Below are 23,870 nucleotides of genomic sequence, written 5' to 3' on the forward strand. Positions count from 1 at the left end.
AAAATTTTCTGGATCCAGTCTCACGCCTGGGAATAATTCTATGTTAAGGAATCTGTGGCTAGAATCGTCTCTACCAGATACATTGTTACCAAAGGTAAGTAACTTGTACTTAAAGTAGGATCTGAAGATGACAGAACCCCCATTATTATCATACTTGTTGGTAATGATTCTAGCAGCTTTGGGAAGGTAGTTGGAATTTCTCTACTGATATGATCATTGTGTTCCTGTCATATGCCACATCTCCAAACACATCCTGCAGAGCTGCTGCTTCCCTATTGTACCAGCATTAATAGCAGCCACCTTAGAGGTAATAAGTAAGTAATCCGAGCTTTAGTGGGAATGCAGAGCCTTCCACTGTGGCTGTTAGAAAGAGCAGTACATTTCTTCCACCACAGGAAAAATATCCTTGGCACGGTATCTAAGTGTAGAACGGAAGATCTGCTTCCTCATATTTGCTCTAAGATATTGAAAGGGAGCATGTCACTCATGACACTCCCATCTCTGTTAACTATTGACTTTCGCAAAGCCAATTAGAAATGGTTTCAAAAATCAAAAAAATGCCATTAGATCTAAAGGCTTGTAACCTAATATAATTGGTAGATTCTCAAGGCCTGCTCCAGATCTTCTGTTCTTAAAGACGGAGTGAAACTTATATTTTATGTAGAAGTGTTTTCATTTGATAAAATTATATTACTAAGCCATGGCTGGTGGCTCGCTGGGCTACTGTGTCCATTGTCGGGAGCTGTTTGACCCCGTGGTTGCAACTTATTACTTCGGCTCGTCCACTTAGCTTTTAATCTTCCTAAGGTACATAAAATGAGCACCATTCATTTGGGCATCAAGAGACTTCCATTATCTGTTGCTAGCAACATGAAAGCTCTAAAGGTGAATGTGTAAACTAGAAAGGCAAGGCCAATGACTTGGTTTTTTATGTATTGCAAATTCAGCTAAAGCTGTAAAAATAACTTGCATTAATTATGTTGGCTTTTAAGATGTATGACTTACTGTAGACCTAGTCTGCTCCAGCATAGGGGGCATTTGAAAGTGATCATGAAACCTAAGTGACTGTGGCCAGCCCTAGAACAAGTTCAGTCACTGGTCTGAGATGTACCCGACACTGAACCAGCTATCATCCTTTCATAGGAAAATCTGACGTTCATATCACACTTACTCAGCCCTGCTCACCTTTTTAATGATAATCCTAACATCTTATTGACAATTGCTCATTCTTACTAGCCTGTGAGTGGTAATGCTCTTCTCCAAGTCTGCACGTCTTTCATAAATGATCTTAACGGATGACTGCAGTGCTGTCATTTTGCCCAATGCTATATGACACACTAGCAGTTTAGCTAGCAGTGCATTGCTTTCTGGGGCATTTAATATTGCTGTTTACATTATAAGACTGCACTCCTAAGTCTCTGCAAATGAATAGATTTTTGCTGTTAACACAGAACTGACTGTGGTATCACAGTTGAAATAAGAACTCTGTATGTTTGCTTGCCATGGTAACCTTTCACAGGCAGTTTAGAGAAGGACAATAATATATGCATTAAAATACTGATTGTTGGCAAGACAAATTAGGCAGGTATTGTCTTAAAATGTACTTTTCTGGTGGATACTTTTAACTAAAGATTTGTCACTTTTTTGGATATGCACAGGTACTAGACTGGTGGCACTTTCAGACTCTGCAACGACCATGCGCTACCATGGAAGTGAATGTGCAAAGCCGCATTTACTCCCCACCCATGTACACTGACTTCAGTTACTTTCTTTTTATGTCCTTAGACGTAGATTCAGAGCTCTTCTGCCATCCGTCCGCTTTAACAATGCTTGAATTTTAATGGATTCAAGCATGTGCCAGCGGAAATACCTCCAGGGCGCCCTCTCCCAAAGACCGCAGGATTTAAACTGTGCTATGACTACAGGAAGCAGATGTCCTCATCAAATCCACACAATATTTATCTATGGTGCCTATGATCTGGGCGTGACTCAAAATCACATGAAGCTTTGCGCTTCTTAAAATTTGTGATGCTTATTCTGTTAACATTCAATGTGTTTAGCTTCTTTACTTTTGTGTAGATTGTTTAATTGGTGAGCATATTGCTTACTTTATTTCCTTCTGGAACCGTTTAGGTCTTGCCTACCAGGTAGTGCAAGCTGTTTGGTTGCAAAAGACCTTTTATCAAAAACTTACTGTGGGCTTCGACCATCTAGGCTTACCGTTGTTAAAGTTATTTTCCCTTTCATTTGCTTACTGCTTATTTAATGGCTTACCTTCACTTCTATTTCCCTCCCCTGGAACATTGCCTCTTTACGATCTTGTTGATTGGCAGACTTGCGACCTTCCACTGCTGCTCAATCTCATGTGTTTCTGCCCCCACACTCCATGTTACTCTCTCTTGCATACTCTTCCTTTGTCCTCTGTTTTGCTCTGTTCAACTCTGCTGCTTTTCCCGTCCTCTCCTATCCTCTTCCGTTGCTTCCTCCTCAAGTGCTCCTCAGTATTTTTTCATTTTTTGTTTTTAAGGGCCCGACTGCTGCCATTTGCTGCTAGGCCGCTCAGTAGAGCATTTTTGCTTCCGATCCAAGTGGTGTCCCAACATCTTGGATCGGTAAATAAAAAAGCAAAGCAAGGGCTCCCTCATGATCCCTCTGGCGCACGCATACATGGTAACGGATGTGTATTAACGCTGTGCACACGTCATCATTTTTTTGCCACTATTACACAGCATCAGAAAATCATTGAGCTTTTTTCTGATGCTGCACAGCATTGGCACAAAACAATCGGTCAGCAATTCAAGACCTATTATCTTTGCCAGTGCGTCTTTTAGTAGTGGTGTTTTAACTGTGCCTGCCACTCTGCTCTGATTTGTTATCTTGTGCATGGCTTGCTACCATATCCAAGCATGTATGAATTTAGAAAGTCATTATTCCATCTTTTATTAAACGTTGATTTTGACAAGGGTTCTCTCATGTCAACATTAATTCGAAATCCTTCTAACTAATGGCTAAGAAAAATAATCACGCTGCCCGTCCCCAAAGATGCTTTTAAGTCAAAAAGCTTATTAGTCATCCAAATGGTTTCATAATCTGCATCTTCAGAGTCCACTTTAATGTGGTGTCTTCAATAAATGGCATACTGAGAATACCTCCCCACCTCGATGTAACTCCTAACATAGCTAGGTATGGACTTGATGCCCAACTTTGGATTTCAGAAGCATGAATGTGTCACATTTTCTACAATGCACACACTAACCCCCTTACGATTAAGGACCTAGTGTGGCGTTTGCCACTTTTATATTGTTATTGTAACAATGTTTCTGTTACTTAACTTGTTTTCCCTTTACAGATAGTTTAGTCACCTTCTCCTGCATACTCTGCTTCATAAGAATTTTTCATTCATACAATTTCCAATAAATTGTTCCCATGGCAAGGCTATGCCCCATCTCAGGCATTTGGAATCATTTCAAAGTCTGTATTTGGGTTTTTGCTCATCAGTTCATACTCCACTCTAGCCAGATTTGAAGAGAAGGATTGCAACCTGGCCCAGGTAGAAATAGATGAAGTGTTTTGTCTCATGCGGCACGTAGCTGCCGAGGTATCTACCAACAATGCAGTGCCAAGTTGGGTTGTACTTCTTGTCAAACTCCTCTTTTTATGTGAGCTGCAATGTCGTTCTCAATGTTGTACTGTTCCAATGCCTGCGTGGCACATTCCACTGAATCCTGCCCCATCTCCTCGGACATGTCAGTATTTTTTTTTTTCTTCATATTTGACAAATTCAAATTGATTTATTCCATATATTTCCAAACGTGAAAAACACACCAACACGTTTTGATCTCCCCTGAGATCTTAATCACGGTAACGCCCCCATATTTCCTACTACACTTTTCAAACGTTGTCATGCTGACATCATTTCCTGTAGTAACTAAAACAGGGCATCATGGTTGTTGTAGTGACTTTGTGAAATGTGATACATTTTATAAAATAAAATTAAACACATTGCATTTAATCAAACCATATTTTGGTGACAAGATAACATAAATTTAGTGCCAGCCTTTCATATTGGTAACCAAATTATTTACATTTGCTACCTTTGTTATTCATGAGTGCCATTTCTTGACCTGTCTTTTTTTAAAGAATTCGCAAATAACTGCGAGTTCTCAAATTGCGATTGCATTTAAGGAATCACAATTTGCGATTCCCTATATGCAATGCATGAACCATTTTTGAATTGCGAAATCGCTATTTTTGGCCGCTATATACCGCGAAGTCTGACTTAGTGGTAAACAGCGAAAACTTAGAAAAATGCACTTCAGTGCATTTTTCTAAGTTGTATGTTACACACACACATGTCCTTTGGACATGTGTGTGCGCAACATCAGTCTACATTTACATTTCAGGGGTGCCACAGGGTGTCCTTTGGACACCCCTGGCACTCCTGAAATCGCATCCTTATCTGCGATTAGCAAATCGCCAATCGCAAATAAGGAATGACTCCCCATTCATTCCTATGGGCCTCTATTAGCAAATTGCCAATCGCAAAGAAGGAACTACTCCCCATTCATTCCCACGGGCCTTTAGGCCCATAGGAATGAATGGGGAGCCACTCCCCACCTGCGACCAGCAACTCGCCAATCGCAAATAAGGAAGCTGTAGAAATCGCAAATAAAATTGCGATTTCTACATGCATCCCGTTTTGCAAGTCTTCAATAGCGACTCCTTAATAATCGATATTAAAGACTCGCAAAACGGGACAATGATGAATCTGGGGGTTAATTTTGAAACGAAAGGTAATAGAAAGTAATCGATGTAGTTGGCCATAGGTTCAAATAGAGATCCAATTGCAGAGACAATTGGGTGTCCCGGTGGTCTAGTGCAGTTTTTATGTACTTTCGGCAAAAAGTACATGGTAGCAGTTACAGGATGTTCTACTGTTAGGTATTTACATTCATCAAGATCGATCAATCCTTGATCTAACCAGCCTTTCAGTTTTTTGTCCAATTCCAGTTTCATTTTTTTATTTTATTTTTTATTTTTTTTTAAGACCTTTATTTGCATCATTAGGATAAACATATGCAGGCCTACAACCAATCCGGCCGGCCACAAGTCAAAGACGATCAAAAATCAAAATAAGCGACACAAGACCAGTTGGCAGGCAAGCAAACATAATTAAACATTGCTAGAAATGGGATAAGCGGCAATAACGGCCCAATATCAGGATCAATGAGGTCTATTTTATGATAAGGGGACAAGGCTCATGACTGACTCACAAACACGGGATAACCCAGAAACAGGAATACACCCATGCTGAAACGAGAAGAGGGGGGGGGGGGGGGAGTTTTTTGGGGGGGAGAGGGAGGATGTAAGGGCACTAGTCGATCGCAGCACAAAATAAACGTAAAACACAGTGGAGCATACAAGTGCTACCAAGATCTCATGTCCCCCACCCAATAACACGCTAACAGAGGCAAGGGGAACGGATAAACTGTACGAACCGAACCCACTTCTAACAATACGAGCCTGGCGAAAAAGGGGGAGGGGGGGAGAAAAAAAAAAGGGGGGGGGGAGGGGGATAAAGAAAGGAAAGGGGGAAAAATATGGGGGGAAACAAAGGGAAGGAAACCAAATAGGGGGGGGACAGAAAGGGGGGGAAAAGAAGGAGAAAGAACAAAAGAAAGAAATATAAAAGGAGAAACACAATCGTGCAAGATGGGCGCCACCCCGGGCCAGGCAACCTGCGGCTAGTAGCACAGAAGAAAGTGGAGAGCTGGCAAATAGAAGGGTATGGCAGTCGCTACGAAGCATCGAAACCGATAAAAGTGGCATAGCAACAGACCCCAACCCGCTCATGCCGAGAAGCGAGGACAGAAGCGGCACGGCTAAAAGGGATAGAAAAGGGCCATAGAACCAAAAGAAAACATCTGAAAGACCCCGCCCACCCGTCCCACCCCGCACCCCTGCAGAAGGCTACGGCCTACCCTCCAAACAGCGTGCCTGTCGCCCTAATCCGAAACCCGAAATATAGGGAAAAAAGAAAGTAGAGAAAGAAGACAAAAAGAGAAGGAGAGAAAATACAAAACAAAAATAAATGTGAGGGAGGAGCCAAAGGATATGAGCAAACACATTCGGCCGCGACCCACCCCCGACCAACGAATGAATAAGTATCAAGTCAATACTACATCTTCACATACAGCAAAAATCACAGGGAGGGAAGGAGGAAGAGAGTGTAACGATTCACTGTGTCAGGGAATAAACACCTCAGTGCAACGTGCAATTAAACCAGCAAACTATCATATCATATCATGATGAAATTTAAAGATCCACTCTTACTCACCGTCTGGTCCGGAGGTTCCTGTGTGCTGTGGGTCCGCAGCTGTTCCCTCGGTGAAATTGAGGCCTCCGGGCACCCGAGACCGGGACCTCGCCTGCGGGACCCGACCGGCAGGGAAGAGATTGCCGGCCCCGGCCGCGAAAGTGAGCCACTGGTGGGAACCATTATGCGTGTGCCCCGGAGATCCTGAACCGGCCCCGACGACTGAGCCGTGCGGCTGGAGGGGGACGAGATGTGTTGGGGGCTGACCGTGTGAAGGGGTCCCTTCGCCTTTGTCCTGTCCGGCGGCCCTGAACCCCGCGCCTGGCTCTCGCCTGTGGGGCCTGCCACTGTTCGGAGGGGACCCCCCCGCCCCCATCGGGCGCTCGCCCGTCCTGTGCCGGTGGGGCCGTTGTTGGGAGCCTCCGGAGGTCTGTAAAGTCCTCCATTTGGGAACTGTTTGGGGGCCCACGGTGGAGTGTGGGGCGGCGAAACTCACAAGATGGCTACCGACAATGCGGGGGATGCTCCGCTCTGCATCGGCGCTCCTTACCGGCCGGATTGTGCGGAGGCCTGGGGGTGTACTCGAGCGCCCACGCCCGGAGATGTTCTGGACGCCTTGATGTCTTTGTACGCTGTCTTGGCCCCCGGTGCCTCTGCCGACCCCATGCGGCTCGCCGCCATTTTGGGCCGCCGCTCTTCCATGCACCCCTATCGTCCTGATGCCGCCATTGCTTCCCCCCCTTCAGCTGCGCCAGGAGTTGCTGTTGTTATTCTTCGGCCGATTGATGGACCGGTGACTTTTGACCCTCCGCCTCCTCACCGCCTGGATTTTGAGGACTTCCACACGCCGCGGAGATTTGCTCCTTCCTGGGTGCCTGTGACTTGTGGTGGGCCGCTGTTTGATCCCGCTTCGTTGGATTCGAACTTTTGTCCTGGAGGTGTACCTTTGTATTGTCGAATTACGCATCTGGACTCCGGCTTGCCTTTGCTTGCCCTGTCGTTGCTACTACAATTGACTTGCTTTATTGACTTTTTGTGTTCCCTCCGTACGAAGGCTCTCCCTGATTTATTTCACTGCTGTGACTCTGGACAACATTATGATTATTTTGTGCTGGGTGGTCCGCCCCACATTCTCCTTTACTGGGTTGGTTTCGTGGTTTGGAAGGGTTGGGGGTGAGTTGTACGACATGTCAGTATTTTTGATAACTGCTTTTCTCTCACACATGTTTGACACCTGGCTCTTCTCCCAGCTGCAGTCCAATCGCCCTTTCTCTCGATCCCGCGCGTAACCAGTACTGTCTTTTTGTTTAGGTAGTAACATTTTCTGTACCTGATCATATAGGCCCATATGCAAGTCATAACTTTGTATCCAAATATAAAGTGTGATGTAGCTCAAAAGCCACTACTGTACAAATGTGCTTCTGATCCTGTGGGACAACTTGGTACCTCTTTGAAAGTATACAGTTGGTATGACATAGAGAAAAATGCCCACACCTTCCAGGAAATTTCCTAAAAATATATTGGGATGCCATTAGTCAAGCAGGCACAAGGAACTTAAGTGTTTAGGGGTAAGTGAGTCTGATAGTTCTGCTGTATATTCAGGTTTGTTGCTATTAAACTATGTGTTTTTTGTTTTCAAGGTACTTTGTGAGCTTTTCCAATCTGCACCACAAAGAAGTAGCCTACCAACATCTGGAAATATTTCTGGTTTCATAAGAAGGCTTTTCTTGCAGTTAATGCTTGAAGACGAAAAAGTGACTATATTCCTTCAGTCTCCTTGTCCAGTAAGTATGTTTGTATTACTATTGTGACTAGAAATGGCAATTTTAATTTTGGGGCTAGCATATTGAAAAAAAATGATCCTTAATAAACAGAAATATGCTGAAATGTTCCTCACTGCAAATATCAAATAAGCATGGAGCAGGTGCATTTAAATATTATTTTGTTTTCTCATGATTATTTTGTTTGAGCTCAACCTGTGAAGGAAGTTTAGCCATGTCATTAACATAAAATGAAGGTGTCCTATATCTTATTGGATACTTTTGGAATGTTCGCTATCAGGAGCATAAATGAGACTCTACAAACGGTCATTGTCTCATATTAGAATCCTGAACCTTATATTGTTTTGCTAATGATTTTGCCCTTGTGTATATGATACTTGGGGGCAGATGTATCAAGATTCAATTTTGCGAATCCTAAATAGCGATTTATAAGGAATCGCTATTTAGAATTCGCAAAATGGAATGTATGAAAAAATCGTTATTTTTTTGCGATTCCTTACACTTCCTTATTTGCGAATTCACTTTTTGCGAATTCGCAAATAAGGAATAATTTCCCATGCATTCCTATGGGCCAGGAGGCCCATAGGAATGATTTTGCACTAATTCTCAAATTGCGAATTCGCAATTTGCTAATCGCAATTTGAGAATTATTTCAAGGGTGCAGGGGTGTCTTAAAGACACCCTGCTGCACCCCTGAAACGTACATATGTGTGCATATGGCGCACATACATGCCCCATGGGCATGTGTGCGCGTCACATGCCACCTTAAAAAATGCAAAATTGTGCATTTGTTGAGGACTTCGCAAATTACCATCAACTACAAGTTGGTGGTAATTTGCGATTCCTTAACCAAAATTCGCAAAGGAAAAATGCTTCATACATAGCATTTAAGGAGTCGCAGAATTTGCGATTCCTAAAATGCTATGGCAAATTAAGGAATCGCAAATCTTTGCGATTTCCTAATTTGCGATTTTTTGATACATTCAAAATAATGCAAAATGAGCATTTGCGAGTCGCAAAACGGTTAATACATCTGCCCCAAAGATTTTAACATCTTAATTTATTTTGAGGTTATAATAGGCAAATTCTAATTACATTTCAGAAAATTCTCATCTTTTATTATTGATCTGTTGGTCATTAAAGCCAGAAATGGCTACAAGACCTGGTGGGCATTGACTTAATATTAACTTAATGTGCAGTATATATTAGTAAATTACAATGGAGTCCTGAAAGACTACATCTCAATTTGTTTTGCATGCACATACACATTTTAGAATGTTTCCTCTAAGGCTAGATAGAATACTGAACTCTTGTTTTCAGGTATTTGCGCTATACTTATACTTAGAATAAGTAGTAGCTCAAACAAATGGCTTCTTTTGTACAGTTCTCAGACCTAAAGAGGCTTCATTCTTTCAAGGAGAATGTTAGCAGTGAAATAGTTTCAACTCTGCCCTGACTTAAAGAATTAGTCTAATTATCATTTTTTCCAGTGCTTTGCGCACAAGGTTTTCTGATCTATATTGTAAAATGTTACCTTACTTTGTTGGTATAAACTAATTTCATGTTTTCTCAATCTCTATTTTTCATTCTTTGTATCGTGTTCCCTGTTTCAAATTTTCATAGGAATAAAATGAGATCTGTGCCGATAATGATATTGGATCAGACACAGCCTGGATGTGGTGGCCAGCACTTGAGGGCCATTCATGCATCCCTCCAGCCCCCCTGCATGAGGGCCAGGTCTCCTCTCCACTTCAATCTCAGCTCCTTAAATAGGGCTGGGACATTAGATGCAAGTGTTCAGTAGATTCTTGAAATTCCCCCTTGCCCATTTGTCTCACTACTATTCTAGTGGGTTGAAATAGTGTGGGCAACTGCATCCTCTCAATGTACTTCAAGGATATGTATTTTTTCAATTATGGGTAAAATTGTTATGTTATGTTAACAGGGGTTTTATAAAGCGCACAGCTACTCCGCTGAGTGTCCCGGCGCTGGGTGAGTGAAGACTAAATTAAGTGAGAAAGGGAAATATGCAGGAAAGTAAAGTGCTCAGAATTATTGCTGAATCCTGCAGTAGTCTCAGAGCAAGTGGTAGATTATTCCATAGTTTAGCCACTAGGAGCTGAAAGGAGCATCCTCCTATTCGAGAGCGCTTTACCTCCGGAGTGCAGACTAGCGCCAAAGAGGCAGAGCGAAGAGAGCGACGAGGATGGTAGAATTGGACACTCTTCCTTAGATAGGGGGCTCCCCAGCCATGTAAGGTCTTGAAGCCAATACAAGGGCCATAAACTGTATCCGCTTGTGGAGATAGTTCATATGAGCCAACACCCGAGTCCTGGGGCCAAGAGAAAGAATAGCCCTAGCCTCAGCATTTGTTAAGTCTAAATTCCTCTTGCATTGATGCAGTTTATTTAATCTTTTCCCCATCTCTCACATCCGCTAGCTTGGTGATTACTATATCAACATATGCCTTAAATCCAACCAAGGGGAATGAGTGTTTCACATTCAAGACCATATTGGTGTTTTCTTGTGAGAGCCTCCCTCCACTCTAGATAGAGCTGAGGGCTTTACACCAGCAACCTGATAGAGACTTCTAGCTGAAGATTCCTTAGCTTAGAATTTCCCAGGCGTCAGGTTGGATCTGGAAACTTTGGCAATACCTCTTGCGCGCCCCATCAACTGGCTCCATTTGGGTCCGCGTGACGTCGTCAGCATCAGTTATGATGTTGCGGTCACCTATATAGGCACCAGGCAGGCACACGGACGTCAGTTCTTTTCTTTCCGAGCCAGTTAAGAGCCGATCTGGGAAGAGCTACCACTCTGTTGCTTTTTGACAGGTTTTTTTCAATGCTTTTCTGGCTTCAAGACTATTTTCATTGTGTGTCGAGGGATGTCTTCGAGGAAGACCGGTTTTAAACCGTGTGGTGTCTGTCAAGGCACCGTGTTGGTTACCGATCCCCACCTTGTCTATCTTTGATGACAGAAAGACGTGCTCAGACTGTCGGGCCATGGCTCCAAAGGCTTTGCAGGAGCGGCCTATGAAGCTCCTTGCGACCCAGCAGTCGCCACCCATCTTGCGAGACTCCGCTGTGATCATGGTCCCGATCGAAGAAGAGGTGGCCACAGAACTGCTCCTGGAGCTTCAAATCATCCTCCTCCCACTCGAGGTCCTCGGGACACTTGGAGAAGAGGCACAAGAAAGAAAAGAAGTCTCAGTGGACTTCATCTATCATTCATTGACAAACGAGGTAAGGTGCACGGACGCTCTAGGCGCTTTTCTAAGAAGCCTGAGCCTGGGTCGACTTCGCACCTCCCACCTTTTCCAGGAGCCAGAGCGATTCCCGCTCAGATTAAAGAGTTTTACGAGGCTATGCGCTGTGTATCTAAGAAGACCTACCCTGTGGTGAGCCTTGGGGCCCCGCGGGGTCAGGAGGGGGCCATCGGATTTGATGGTGTCTGCTCTGGCCACGGCGCCATTTGAGCCTGGGGATCCGGGACGGCATCCGTCGTTCCAATGCGACCTTACCTAGCGTCAGACCCGAAGTCAGTGCCTACGGAACAACTGGTGCCCACTGGGAGCTCTAGCCCCATCCATATCCCAGATGACACGTAGTTGGATCGGTGTCATTTGACCTCTGATTCCAGCATCGGTAGAGCCAAGGGGTTCTATGTTGTTGTTTGATCATTTTCTTGACATTTTAGGCACAGGAGAGGACTGGGAAGGGTCTGTGGACTCTTTATAACACCAGGGTGCAGAACAGATGCGCTGGTTTGAGGAACTTGGGGAGGCCTGTGGACTGGACACATCGCCAGATGCTGGCATGCTCTCTCTGCCAATTGTGGCTACGGAGGAGGAGGCTTCCTATACCATGGTAATAAGGAGTTCTGGGCTCATAGGCTCCATCGCTGTCACGCCACAACGCCGCCTTCTCTCCAAGTGGACTGGACCGTATTTATCCTCTCACTCCTTCACCAGCGCCTAGCTGTTTTGGTTCGTCGAGAAGAACCATGGAATTCCCTCGCTACTGGCGGACAGTCCCGTGGCTGCTATAATTTTGCATGCGATTGGTTATACTCATCTCTGCAGAGATATCCAGCGCTTCATCACGCAATTCATTCTCAGATCTACCTGGATGTATCATCCTTGTCCAACTCAGGTCAGAGTCCCACAACCTCATTTGACAGGCAATCTCCTCAGGCACCCATCGTCGACTTCTTGCACTTTGACATAAATGTATATTTTGTATTAATATATGCTAGGGTGCTTTTACATATTTTTTTTGTCTAATAGTTATATTCCCTTTTTTTGGCCAAACCTTCCTGTATTGCCTTGAGCGTTTTTTCCATTCTAATGATATTTGTGATGTTTATGTCTGCACTTGTATGTTTTCCTTATTTTCTCATTAAAAGATGATGTCCAGTTGGACAGCCAAAATATAGACATCATTGCATCTCTCTCTATATATATATATATATGAATTTCTGTGAATGTTTTTCTGTTAGGGACCATTGTTTCTTTAAACCGCTCTTACACAAGGTCCCTGACCATTTATTGAGTTCTCTTTTCTTTGTAAAACATTGTGATAAGTTGGGCAGCTGAAGTGCTTGGACTGGAGTTGCCCTCTGTGCAGGTCAGGACTAATCCCCTGACCGAAGTTCTTCAGCCTGGGGCTTCCATCTCTGAACCCCTATTGCCCTTAAATGAGGCATTTACTGATTTCCTACAAGGCGCATGGTCCAAGCCTAGCACAGGGGCTCCTGTGAATAAGACAATTGCACGCCACCATTGCCCGGCTCCGGGCGACCAAAAGTTCGTCAGCCGACATCCCACCCCTGAAAGCTTGGTGGTGCAGGCTAATACCTCCCAAGGTGTGTTCCCTTCTGCCCCTCCAGATAAGGAATCCAAGAGATTTAATATCACTTGGGAAGATGATATTTTCTTCCTCCTGTCTGGCATTGCTGTCAGTGAACATTGCATGTTTATTGAGCAGTTTCTCCCATTCCCTTTGGGAGATGATAGCGTAAGTGCTGCCACAAGTTCCAATGAAGGCCTGGACTGTGCTCTGCCAGGCGGTTTAGGACTGGAGAGATGCAGCAAAATGTTAAATCAGGTGTGGACTTGACACAACTGATTCACTGAGCAGAGCAATTTCGTAGGCGGTGGCCTCATGGCACTACGCCTTGTTTTACAACATCTGGCTTCTCGGGTGAAGCCACAAGTAGTCAGCCACCCTGCCCTCGGCAGCTGCAGCCTCCAAGCACTCCTTGTCTGCCTCTGCAAGACCACACCACTCTAGTGGGAGGGAGATTCCATCATCCTCTTCCCCACTGGAGATCCATACCATCGCACAAGTGGTCTTGCAGATCATTCAGGAGGGCTGTTCTCTGCTTTTCCTTTCTTTTCCTCCTCTTATTACGCCAAATCAAGAACGGCTGGCGGAGGATCATTTAAAATTTCTCCAACAGAAAGTTACCGCTCTCCTGGCCAAAGAGGCTATAGAGATGGTCCCGGTTTCAGAAGTAAGCAGTGGCCGTTATTCCCGCTACTTTCTGATTATGAAGAACAAAGGGTTACGGCCCATTTTAGATCTTCGGACCGTCAATCTTATGGTCAATAAGGAGAAGTTCTAGATGCTTACTGTACCCATGGTCTTGTCTCCCCTAGACCAAGAAGACTGGATGGATGTATGACGTTACAACGCATATTTTTACAACGCGTACCTTTATAACGCATTTTTTACAATGCAACATCCATTACAACGCATTCCATTACAACGCATGCCATTACAACGACTTTTAAAAAACTACCTTTACAACGCATTCCATTACAACACATACTACCTTTACAACGCATACCATTACAACGCATAACATTACATTGCATGTATGGTAAGTATTGGATAGTGTAGGGGTAACAATTACTATTCTAACTCCAGGGGGGTGCAACAGTAGGGTAAGTGTTGGATAGTGTAGGGGTAAAAATTACTATTCTAACTCCAGGGGGGTGCAACAGTAGGGTAAGTGTTGGATAGTGTAGGGGTAAAAATTACTATTCTAACTCCAGGGGGGGTGCAACAGTAGGGTAAGTGTTGGATAGTGTAAGGGTAGTATGCGTTGTAATGACATGCGTTGCAATGACATGCGTTGTAGTGGTATGCGTTGTAGTGTCATGCGTTGTAATGGTTGCGTTGTAATGGCATGCGATGTAATGGATGTTGAGTTGTAAAAGTTTTGTTGTAATGGTAGTGCGTTGTAAAAGTTGCGTTGTAAAGGTTGTTTCCCAGACTGGATGGTAGCGTTGGGCTTGCAGTACGCTTATTTTCACATCCCCGTCCTGCCGGCCCATCGGCATTACCTATGGTTCACAGTAGGCCACGAGCACTTTAACCATGCTCCCATTTGGCCTTACCGGCGCACCTCGGGTGTTCATGAAAGTGATGGCAGTGGTCGCAGCTCATCTACGCAGATCAGGGGTTCCAGTTTGCCCTTATCTCGACAGGTGGCTGTTTAAGGAGGGCTCACCCCAGGCTGTTGTCTTCCACCTCAAGACTACACCGACCTCCTGCATTCGCTGGGGTTCCCCATCAACATGCCGAAGTCTCTCCTGATTCACTCTCAAAAGCTCTTTTTCATCGTAGCGTTTCCGGACAAAGCACAGTTTCGGGCTTATCCTCCCGAGCAGCGAGTCTGGGATATTCGGGCTATGGTTCCGATCTATCAGGCTCTATCCCGGGTTTCGGTCAGAATAACCCTGAGGCTGCTGGGCCCCACAGCGCTGGGACGCCCCGTTTGCTGGGGTAGCCATGCGCTATACAAGCAGATCTAACATAACATAACATAACATGGCCTGCATCCTGCTGGTGGACTGTGCGAGGTGGCATATATGGGCTCTGCAGTGGGACATGAATTTCCAGTTGGCACAGCATCAGGGGAATCTTTCCGATTGCGTCCAGATCTCTGGGGACACTGCATACCAATTGCAGTGGTGGGTAACGAACCAGGATTGGGTCAACAGTAGGTCTCTCTCCCTTCCCCAGTCATAGTTCACAGTGGTGACAGATGCATCACTTCTGGGGTGGGGCGGCCACATGAGAGAGGCGGAGATCAGACACCTCTGGTCTCCGGCGGATTCCGGGCTCCACATCAAGCTTCTGGAGCTGTGGACCAGCCATCTTGCACTAAAGGCATTCCTTCCTTCTTTCAAAGGGAGAGTAGTGCAGGTGTTCACAGCCAAAACCACCGCCATGTGGTACTGCAACAAACAGGGCGGGTGGGGACGGGACCCTATGTCAGGAGGCACCTCATCTTTGGAAGTTGGTGGAACATCAGGGCATGTCCCTGGTGGTTCAACACCTGGCACGTTCTCTAAAAGCCAAGGCGGACAAACTCAGCCGCTGGTGCATGATGGATCACGAATGGTGTCTTCACTCGAAGGTGGTGCAAGGTCTCTTTCAGCGGTGGGGAGAGCCTTGGTTAGATCTATTCACCACTGAAGAGAACGTGCAATATCAGCAGTTCTGCGCGTTGGAATTTCCAAGGAGGCACTCGCTCTGCGACGCTTTTCATCGCGAGTGGAGTTGTGGTCTTCTATACGCCTTTCCACCTATCCCACTTCTACCCAGAGTGCAGAAGATGATCAAGGGCAACCGGGCCCACGTCATTCTTGTGGCCCCAGATTGGGCACGAAAAGTCAGGTATTCCGAGCTCTTGCACATGGCTATCCATCCTCCGATCAGACTGCCCCTTCGGGAGAATCTTCTGTAGCAGCAACAGGGGACGGTCCTCCACCCGAAAATGTTCAGCCTCCACCTCCTTGCGTGGAGAGTGAGCGCAACAGTTGACCTTCCTCCCGAAGTCTGTAACATTATCTTGGCAGCCAGGCGTCCCTCCACTAAATCGGTATATGCCTGTAGATGGAACAAGTTTGTGGCATGGTGCACAGCATAGGCTGTGGATCCTCGCCCCACTTTCAGAGGTTCTCCCTTTCATTCTTTCTTTGACCCAGCAGGGCTCTGCTCTGGGCACTCTTAAGGGCTATCTTTCGGCCTTTTAGGCCTTTCTTCACCTTCCAGATCAACCATCTCTTTTCAAGTGCCCTGTTGTAAATCATTTCCTTGAGGGCATTAGTCACCTGTTTCCTCCTATTCATTTCGTAATGCCCCAGTGGGACTTCAACCTGGTTCTGCCTTACCTCATGTGCACTCCTTTTTAGCCGCTACATAACTGTCCTCTCAGACTTTTGACCCTCAAAACTGCCTTTTTGGTTGCTATCATCTCTGCTGGCAGGGTGAGTGAGCTTCAGGCTCTTTCTTCAAAACCTCCATTTCTGGCTGTTCGTCCGGACAAGGTTGTCCTTCGCACTAGACCTTCCTTTCTTCCTAAAGTGGTTACCTCGTTCCACATAAGACAGGTTATCTCTTTGCCCACCTTCTTCCTGCCCCCACATCCTACTAAAGAGAAGGAGAGGCTCCACCGTTTGGATCTAAAACGTGTGGTTTCATTTTATCTGGATCGCACAAAACAATTCCGGGTGGATGATCATCTCTTTGTTGGCTATGTGGGCGCCAAGAAAGGTCGGGCCGTGCAAGAACGGGCCATCTCTTGATGGGCCGTTCTTTGCATAAAAATGTGTTATTCCTTGCGAAAAAGGAACCTCCAATAGGGCTGCGCGCCCATTCCACCAGGGTAACAGCAGCCACTACTGCTTTGGGATGTGGAGCCCCCCTTCATGACATCTGTCAGGTAGCTACGTGGGCTTCATTCCTCATGTTTACTAGATATTACTGCCTAGACAGTCCAGTCCAGAGGGACGGCTTCTTTGGCCGCTCCCTCCTCCAGGACTTTCTGGTTTGAACTTGGTTCGCAGACCCACCTCCAGAGTTGGTATTGCTGGAATATCTGTTCTAAGGTGAGGAATCCATAACTAATTGTCTCTTTTAGATGAACAAGTTACTTACCTTCGGTAACGATATATCTGTACAAGACATAGATTAGTTATGGATTCCTCACCGCCCCACCCATCCTCCCCGTTCTTCGAACTGATTTCTAGAGTAAGGAACTCCCTTTCAGGGCACTAGTTTTGTGCACCAGTGGTCAGTGTCTTGCATGGCGCTGCGCTTCTGGCGTGGAATGTCGTGTAAAGAACCGACGTCAGCGTGCCGGGGCGGCATCTAAGTAGATACCGCGACGTCATTCCGGCGATTACGAAGCCAACGATGAACACGAAGCCAACCGACACCACCTACCGATGAGCAGGGGTACTGCTGAAGAAAAATTCTCTGGATCCAGTCTGATGCCTGGGGGTAATTCTAAGCCATAACTGATCAATGTCTCTTACAGATATATCGTTACTGAAGGTAAGTAACTTGGTCTTCAGTTGCTTGAGAAGCTTTCAACTACCTGTTTTAGACCAGGATGACATTCAACATAGTCTTTATATCATACTACCCAGGAATCTTCTCACCATGCTGTCCACTCGACTGCAGCATCTCCTAGGACCGAGACAATGCCATGTTCTGGGGTTGATCTTGCAAGACTATCTGAGCTGGAGGCTGGACTAAGAGACCGATATCATGGATGAGATTGAGATTGCAGTGATTGCTTAGAGTCGCTATCCTGGCACTGCGATGGCGTATATTTGAGCTTGTAGCAAGGATCTGTAAAGTTATAGGCAGGCCTATATAAGAGGACTGGTTTAATCCTTAGTGCCCAGATGACAGGTCTTTCCCTCTTCTGAACAACGGATACTCTTTTGTTTTACTTTGAGCCGCTGGAGTGGTTATATCAATTGTGTCTGCTTGCAACGGATCTTTTTTAGCTCCATTATCCTTCTCGTTTTCATTAAGGGTAGTCACTCTGCTGTTCTCTATATACTCCTTTATCTGAAAGAAACAGGTTAGTATTAGATTCCTTACCTTAGAATATCCCCAGGCGTCAGTCTTGATCCGGAAACGTTTGCGTAGCAGTACCACTGCGCGTCGGTAGGCGTCGTCTGCGGCTCCACGTCCGTCGTCGGTGCCCGGGATGACGTCGCCGGAGTACTTAGACGCCGCCCTCGCGCGCTGACGTCAGTTCCTCTTTTTTCCGCGCCAGCAAGCGCCGATCTGGAAAAAGTGGTACCCTTTAGTCATTTTTTGACTCAACTTTTTCGGTCCTTTTGATCTGTTTTTCTAGCCGAACGACTCCATCGGTGCCAGTAGGGATGCCGGGTTCAAACCCTGTACCGACTGCAACCGACTCATGTCGGTTACCGACCCCCATCGCCGGTCCCTGTATTGCTTTGGGGCAAGTCGTGCCCCGACTGCCACGCCTTGACGTCGAAAGCTAGGCGGGAGCGGTCCCGTAAGCGCCTCGAGCTCCGGCAGTCGGCCCCGCGCCGCTCGAGGTCCCGGTCCAGGAGGAGGTCGAGGGACCAGTCGCGGGGCATCACAGCTCGGCGAGTCGAAACCACTCGTAGGGCTCCAAGTCCTCAGGTAAGAGGCACAAGAAGTCGAAGAAGCGACACCGCTCTTCTGACTCCTCCCCCCCCCCCTGACGCTCACGCGACGCGGCCGGGGGTTCGGGCGACACCGCCCACGCGGCTCCGCCGGAGCCACAGACTTCGCAGCCTGCTCTATACCCGCCGGTCGCTGGGCAGAACGCGACGCCGGAGGAGATCGATGCCTTCCTCGTGGCCATGAGGTCGCTCGCTCATCCGTTGGGTTCCGTGGCGCCTTCGGGCCCCGCGGTCCCGACTCGGAGCCCAAGCAGGCCGGGTGCTCGGGCCCCGGCTATGTCTGGTGCTTCAGGGCCCCGTCGGATCCGGGTCCCCGCTGGTCGACCTAACGACCCCTCCGCCGGCGTCGACTGCTAGGGTGTCGCCGCCGGCCCCGGACGACGTCGTCCCCGATCCCCCACTCGATCCGGTTCCGATGTCGGAACGGCGCCGATCGACGCCGCATTCGACGTCGAGAGAAGTGCAATACTTCCATGATCCGGCCCCATTATTTGAACCTGGGTAGCAGGAGATGGAGGGCGAGGCGGATTGGCGAGGGTCTGAGGACCCTCAGGCACAGGAGTGCCAGTCTTTTCAGGACTGGGCAGGTGAACTAGGGGAGGCCAGTGGTTTGGACACTTCGACCGACACTGGATTTGTCTCCCCCCTCCTACCGTGGCTACGGAGGAGGGGGCTGCCTACAGTGTGGTGTTGACAAGGGCAGCCTAGGCCTTGTCTCTTGAGCTCCCAATCACGGCCGTGAGGACTAACCTCCTCACTGACGTCCTCAAACCGCAGGCAAGCTCTTCGGAGCCTCTACTGCCGTTCAATGAGGCCTTAACTGACGTTCTGTTCGGCACATGGTCCAGGCCCGCTACAGGTCCCCCTGTAGATAGGAACGTAGCCAGACGCCGGCCCCGGGTGACCCTTGTTTCCTGTCCACCCACCCCACCCCCGAGAGCCTGGTTATCCAGGCCTCTAATTCCCAGACCGCATTGACGACAGCTCTCCCTGATCGGGAATCCAAAAGGTATGAACAGTACAGAAAAAAGATGTTCTCCTCACTTAGTTTGGGGTTGCGGTCGGTCAACAAAGCTTGCCTTTTGGGCTGTTCTACACACTCTCCGTGGGACACGTTCACGGACGTGCTGCCACAATGCGCGGAGGAGGCCCGGGTTACACTCACCCAAGCCCTTGCGGAGGGGCGAGATGCGGCACGGTATTCCATCCGATTTGGGCTGGATACCACGGACTCGCTGGACAGGGCGATTGCAACGACGGTGGCGGTTCGCCGCCACGCCTGGCTAAGGTCCGCCAATTTTTCGGCTGATGTTCAGAACACCCTTATGGGCATACCGTTTGATGGCCGTCGCCTCTTTGGCGACAAGGCAGACAGTGCGCTTGAGCTCCTTAAGGACTCCAGGGCTACGGCCAAGTCCTTGGGCCTGTCGGCTCCACGCCAGCAAACTGCTGCCTTGCCTTCCTTTCGTGGCCAAGGAAGGGACACCCCCACACGTCCTGCCAGCCACGGACCGCAGACTAACATCCAGCGAGGTGGCGGACGTGATAACCGCCGTGGCGGTGCCAGGGGACAACGGCGGGGCCAGTCCACATCCACCCCCGCAGCATCCGCCTCAAAGCCTTCCTAGTCCGAGCTTTCAGGCCCATTTAACGCCAGTGGGGGGCAGGGTTCGCCATCACCTCCTCCACTGCCGCGACATCACATCGGACAGGTGGGTGCTGCAAATCGTCCGAAGGGGCTACTCCCTCTCCTTCGAGGCGAACCCTTCAGCTATGCCACCGCAATACCACCGCGTGTCGGGGGATCACTTGCAACTTCTGCAAGAGGAAGTTACGGTCCTCATGGCCAAGGGGGCCATCGAGTGTGTTCCTGGGCCAGAAGTAGGGTGTGGTTGCTATTCCCACTACTTTGTGGTACCAAAGAAGGGTAAAGGAGGCCTACGGCCTTTCTTGGACTTACGGAGCGTCAACGGCTTCCTCCGGAAGGAGAAGTTCAAGATGCTGACTTTAACTCTGGTCCTAGCTGCCCTGGACCCAGGAGACTGGATGGTAGCGTTGGACTTGCAGGACGCTTATTTTCACATCCCTGTCCTGCCGGCCCACCGGCGCTACCTGCGGTTCAACATATGCCACAAGCACTTTCAGTTTACAGTGCTCCCCTCCGGCCTTACCAGCGCCCCTCGGGTGTTCCCGAAAGTGATGGCGGTGCTCGCAGCTCATCTGTGCAGATTAGGGGTGTCAGTCTTCCCATATCTCGATGACTGGTTGTTGAAGGCGGGCTCGCCAAAGACAGTCGTCAGCCAACTCCAGACTACGGCCGACCTCCTGCACCTGCTGGGGTTCTCCATCAATGTGCCGAAGTCACACCTGTGTCTCTCTTCATCGGAGCAGTTCTAAACTGGGCACAGTTTCGGGTTTATCCTCCCGAACAGCGGGTTTGGGGTATTCAGGCTCTGATTCCGATCTTTCAGCCTTTATCCCGAGTCTCGGTCAGGTAGACGCTGCGGCTTCTGGGGCTGATGGCCTCCTGCATCCTTCTGGTGTATCACGCCAGGATGCTAGCTCTGCAGTGGGACCTGAAGTTTCACTGGGCCCAGCATCAGGGCAACTTGTCCGACCAGGTCTTGATCTCGGAGGGCACTGCAAGACAGTTGTAGTGGTGGTTCGCGACCGCGATTGGGTCAGCGGGATATCCCTCTCCCTACCCCAACCGGAGCACGTAGTTGTGACGGACGCGTCCCTCCTGGGCTGGGGGGGCCACATGGGAGAGGCGGAGATCAGAAGCCTCTGGTCTCCTGCTGAGTCCCGGCTCCACATCAACCTTCTGGAGCTGCGGGCGATCCGGCTTGCACTGAAAGCATTCCTCCCCTCTGTCCGGGGGAGTGTAGTGCAGGTGTTCACGGACAACACCACCGCCATGTGGTACTCTAATTAACAGGGCGGGTTGGGGTCGTGGACCCTATTCCAGGAGGCTCTGCGCCTCTGGCAATGGCTGGTTAAACACCTGGCAGGTTCCCTGAACGCCAGGGCGGACGAACTCAGCTGTCGGTGCATGATGGATCACGAATGGCGTCTGAACTCGGACATGGCGCAAGATCTCTTTCAGCAGTGGGGAGAGCCTTGGTTAGATCTATTCGCCACAGAAGAGAACGTGCAATGTCATCAGTTCTGCGCATTGGAATTTCCAAGGCGGCACTCGCTCGGAGACTCTTTTCGTCGCGAGTGTAGCTGCGGTCTGTTGTACGCCTTTCCGCCTATACCACTTCTGCCCAGAGTGCTGAAGAAGATCAGGCGTGACCGGGCCCAAGTCATCCTTGTGGCTCCGGACTGGGCACAAAGATACTGGTATCCCGAGCTACTCAGCATGTCAGTCGATCCCCCGATTTGTCTGCCCCTACAGGAGGACCTTCTGTCGCAGCAGCAGCGGACGGTCCTCCACTGAACCTGTCCAGCCTCCACCTCCATGCGTGGAGATTAAGCAGCGACAGTTTTGGCCATTTGACTTGCCTCCTGAAGTCTGCGATGTGATTCTGGCAGCCAGGTGTCCCTCCACAAAATCGGTATACGCCTGCAGGTGGAACACATTTGTGGCATGGTGCACAGCAAAGGCTGTGGATCCACTCTCTGCCCCCCTTTCTGAGGTTCTCCTCTTTCTTCTCTTTCAGGGCTCTGCTCTCGGCACTCTTAAGGGCTACCTTTCTGCCATTTCCGTCTTCTTTAGACTCCCTGATCAGCCCTCTCTTTTCAAGTCCCCAGTTGTAAATAGATTCTTGAAGGGCATCACTCATATGTTTCCCCCTGTTCCTTTCGTGATGCCTCAGTGGGACTTGAATCTTGTTCTGACTTATCTGATGTGCGCTTCCTTTGAGCCACTTCATAACTGTCCTCTTCGTCTCCTCACTCTTAAGACTGCATTCCTGGTTGCAATCACCTCTGCCAGGAGAGTGAGTGAGCTCCAGACTCTATCTTCTCAAACTCCTTTCCTTTCTGTCCATCCGGACAAAGTTGTGTTTCGTACGCGACCCTCTTTCCTGCCCAAGGTAGTCACAGCCTTCCACATCGGACAGTCAATCACCTTGCCCACCTTCTTTCCGCCTCCGCATCCCTCGAAAGAGGAAGAGAGGCTCCACTGTCTGGACCCAAAATGTGTGCTCTCAAACTATCTGGATCGCACACGCCAATTCCAGGTGGATGACCAACTCTTTGTTGGTTACGTGGGCGCTAAGAAGGGACGGGCGGTGCATAAACGGACCATTTCTTGATGGGTCGTTTTGTGCATCAAGGTTTGCTAATCCTTGGCTAAGAAGGAGCCTCCAGTTGGGCTGCGCTACCATTCCACTCGGGCCATGGCAGCTACTACTGCCCTGGGTCGGGGAGTCCCCTTGCAGGACATCTGCCAGGCAGCTACGTGGGCCTCGCTGCACACGTTTGCTAGACACTACTGCCTGGACAGCCAAGTCCGGAGAGATGGCTTTTTCGGCCGTTCCGTTCTCCAGGACTTTCTGGTGTGATCTTGGTTTGCAGACCCACCATCGGGGTTGGTATTGCAGAGGTATCTATTCTAAGGTAAGGAATCTAACACTAACCTGTTTCTTTCAGATGAACAAGTTACTTACCTTCGGTAACGATATATCTGTAAGAAACAGTAGTTAGTGTATGATTCCTTACCACCCCACCCATCCTCCCCGTTCTGCGAACCGATATCTAGGGTTAAGGACATCCCTTTCAGGGCCCTAGTTTCATGGCACCAGTGTCTGTTTCTATCATGGCTCTGCGTTCCTGGCGCGGAAAGCTATGTACAGAACTGACATCAGCGCGCGAGGGCGGCGTCTAAGTACTTCGACGTCATCCCGGCGATCATGACGCCAACGACGCCTAGTGACGCGCAGGGGTACTGCTGACGAAAACTTTCCGGATCCAGTCTGACGCCTGGGTATATTCTAAGGTAAGGAATCTAACACTAACTACTGTTTCTTACAGATATATTGTTACCGAAGGTAAGTAACTTGTGCATTTGTCCTGTTTAAATTGCCCTGTGGGTGAGGGGGGAGTTTTGTAAGCTTTATTAGCAAGAACCCATAAGACTGATTGCATTAGGGATGGTACATAGTAATGTTTATTTTTTCTCACAAATGACTTGTTTTTGTTTTTTTAAATAGCAGAACCCTAGTTGAAACTTGATGTCTGTAATCATTGCACAGTCACCAGGTGGCTCACTGCAGACTTAGTCTGCAAAGAAACTAATCCATTGAATTCACAGTGTGCTACTCTTATTTAACAA

The 23,870-nt window shown here is 48.2% G+C and overlaps 1 protein-coding gene and 1 pseudogene across 4 annotated transcripts in view; one reads left to right on the forward strand and one right to left on the reverse strand.

Annotated features, from left to right (window-relative positions):
- Window positions 1-23,870, forward strand: part of BIRC6 (baculoviral IAP repeat containing 6) — a 2,208,279-nt gene that overhangs the window by 1,620,523 nt on the left and 563,886 nt on the right. For all 4 annotated transcript variants that reach the window (XM_078648748.1, XM_078648749.1, XM_078648751.1 and 1 more), the window contains one exon: window positions 7,957-8,100. In XM_078648748.1, coding sequence (XP_078504874.1) covers window positions 7,957-8,100 — 144 coding nt within the window. The remainder of the gene's footprint in view (window positions 1-7,956; window positions 8,101-23,870) is intronic.
- LOC144761647 (dynein light chain 1, cytoplasmic-like) lies at window positions 3,427-7,541 on the reverse strand (annotated as a pseudogene).

Source organism: Lissotriton helveticus, chromosome 6 (assembly GCF_964261635.1).
Source record: "Lissotriton helveticus chromosome 6, aLisHel1.1, whole genome shotgun sequence".
In the NCBI taxonomy this organism is placed as follows: domain Eukaryota; kingdom Metazoa; phylum Chordata; class Amphibia; order Caudata; family Salamandridae; genus Lissotriton; species Lissotriton helveticus.